The following is a 1,286-nucleotide window of genomic DNA, read 5'->3' on the forward strand; positions in this document are numbered from 1 at the left end:
AATAATAGTTATATTAATAATAACAATAGTAATAACAATACCAATAATAGTGAACATATTATTAATAACTCATAGGGAAATATTATTGATAATAATAATAGTAGTAATGAGGATGATGATAATAATAATAGTGATGATGATAATAATAATAGTAATAATAATGTAATAATAATGATAATAACGATGGTAATAAATGCTTTCTTACCTGCTGGCTGACGGGCAGCAGCGCACAGAGAGCAACCATCACGTGCACGATCATGATGCCTCTGAAGTCCTCCTGCTCTCAGCAGTCCCATCTGGTCTTCAGCTCCCTCTGGAGCACGTGACCGTGAGGGCGCGTGCACGTGTGCGTGCACGTGTGTGATACAGGTCAGAATATGATGACTCCCCGTCTTTTGTTGCATCTGAATCAGCACACAAATATTTTTAGAAGATGAACAAAACCGATTCTGCTGTGACTTCACTAAAATTCCACAATATTTTGGAGAAGAAGAACATGAAAAATTCCAGAGCTTTTAAATCTTCTCTGCACCAGGGAAACAGAATCGACCGAGACATCAATGTTTGGAATCACTTCAGGAGACCCTGTTCCAGCAGGAACGATCCAGAACCTGCTGAAGGCTGCTGGTGGAGGAAGACAAGGAGAAGAAAGGATGAAGGGAGAAGATCACGTATGCTGAAGGGGCACAACAAACTCCATCACCAGCTCCATCAGCAGCTCCATCACCAGCTCCATCAGCAGGTCCATCACCAGCTCCATCAGCAGCTCCATCAGCAGCTCCATCACCAGCTCCATCAGCAGCTCCATCAGCAGCTCCATCAGCAGGTCCATCAGCAGGTCCATCAGCAGCTCCATCAGCAGCTCCATCAGCAGCTCCATCAGCAGCTCCATCAGCAGGTCCATCACCAGCTCCATCAGCAGCTCCATCAGCAGCTCCATCAGCAGGTCCATCAGCAGCTCCATCAGCAGGTCCATCACCAGCTCCATCACCAGCTCCATCAGCAGGTCCATCAGCAGGTCCATCAGCAGCTCCATCAGCAGCTCCATCAGCAGGTCCATCAGCAGCTCCATCAGCAGGTCCATCACCAGCTCCATCACCAGCTCCATCACCAGCTCCATCAGCAGGTCCATCACCAGCTCCATCACCAGCTCCATCACCAGCTCCATCACCAGGTCCATCAGCAGGTCCATCACCAGCTCCATCACCAGCTCCATCACCAGGTCCATCAGCAGGTCCATCACCAGCTCCATCACCAGCTCCATCACCAGGTCCATCAGCAGGTCC

General features: G+C 48.4%; 1 protein-coding gene across 3 annotated transcripts in view; it reads right to left on the reverse strand.

Annotated features, from left to right (window-relative positions):
- LOC105419262 (olfactomedin-4-like) overlaps positions 1 to 748 on the reverse strand; it is a 5,904-nt gene extending 5,156 nt beyond the window's left edge. Inside the window, exons 1-2 of one of the 3 annotated variants that reach the window (XM_029842115.1) lie at positions 533 to 748; positions 206 to 404 (exon numbers count right to left, since the gene is read on the reverse strand). In XM_029842115.1, coding sequence (XP_029697975.1) covers positions 206 to 259 — 54 coding nt within the window. In that variant the 5' untranslated portion in view covers positions 260 to 404; positions 533 to 748. Of the gene's footprint in view, positions 1 to 205 lie in introns of all 3 variants that reach the window. The other 2 variants (XM_029842114.1, XM_029842116.1) reach the window with 2 other exon arrangements.
- Between the last annotated feature and the right edge of the window lie 538 nt (positions 749 to 1,286).

Source organism: Takifugu rubripes, chromosome 9 (assembly GCF_901000725.2).
Source record: "Takifugu rubripes chromosome 9, fTakRub1.2, whole genome shotgun sequence".
Classification (NCBI taxonomy): Eukaryota; Metazoa; Chordata; class Actinopteri; order Tetraodontiformes; family Tetraodontidae; genus Takifugu; species Takifugu rubripes.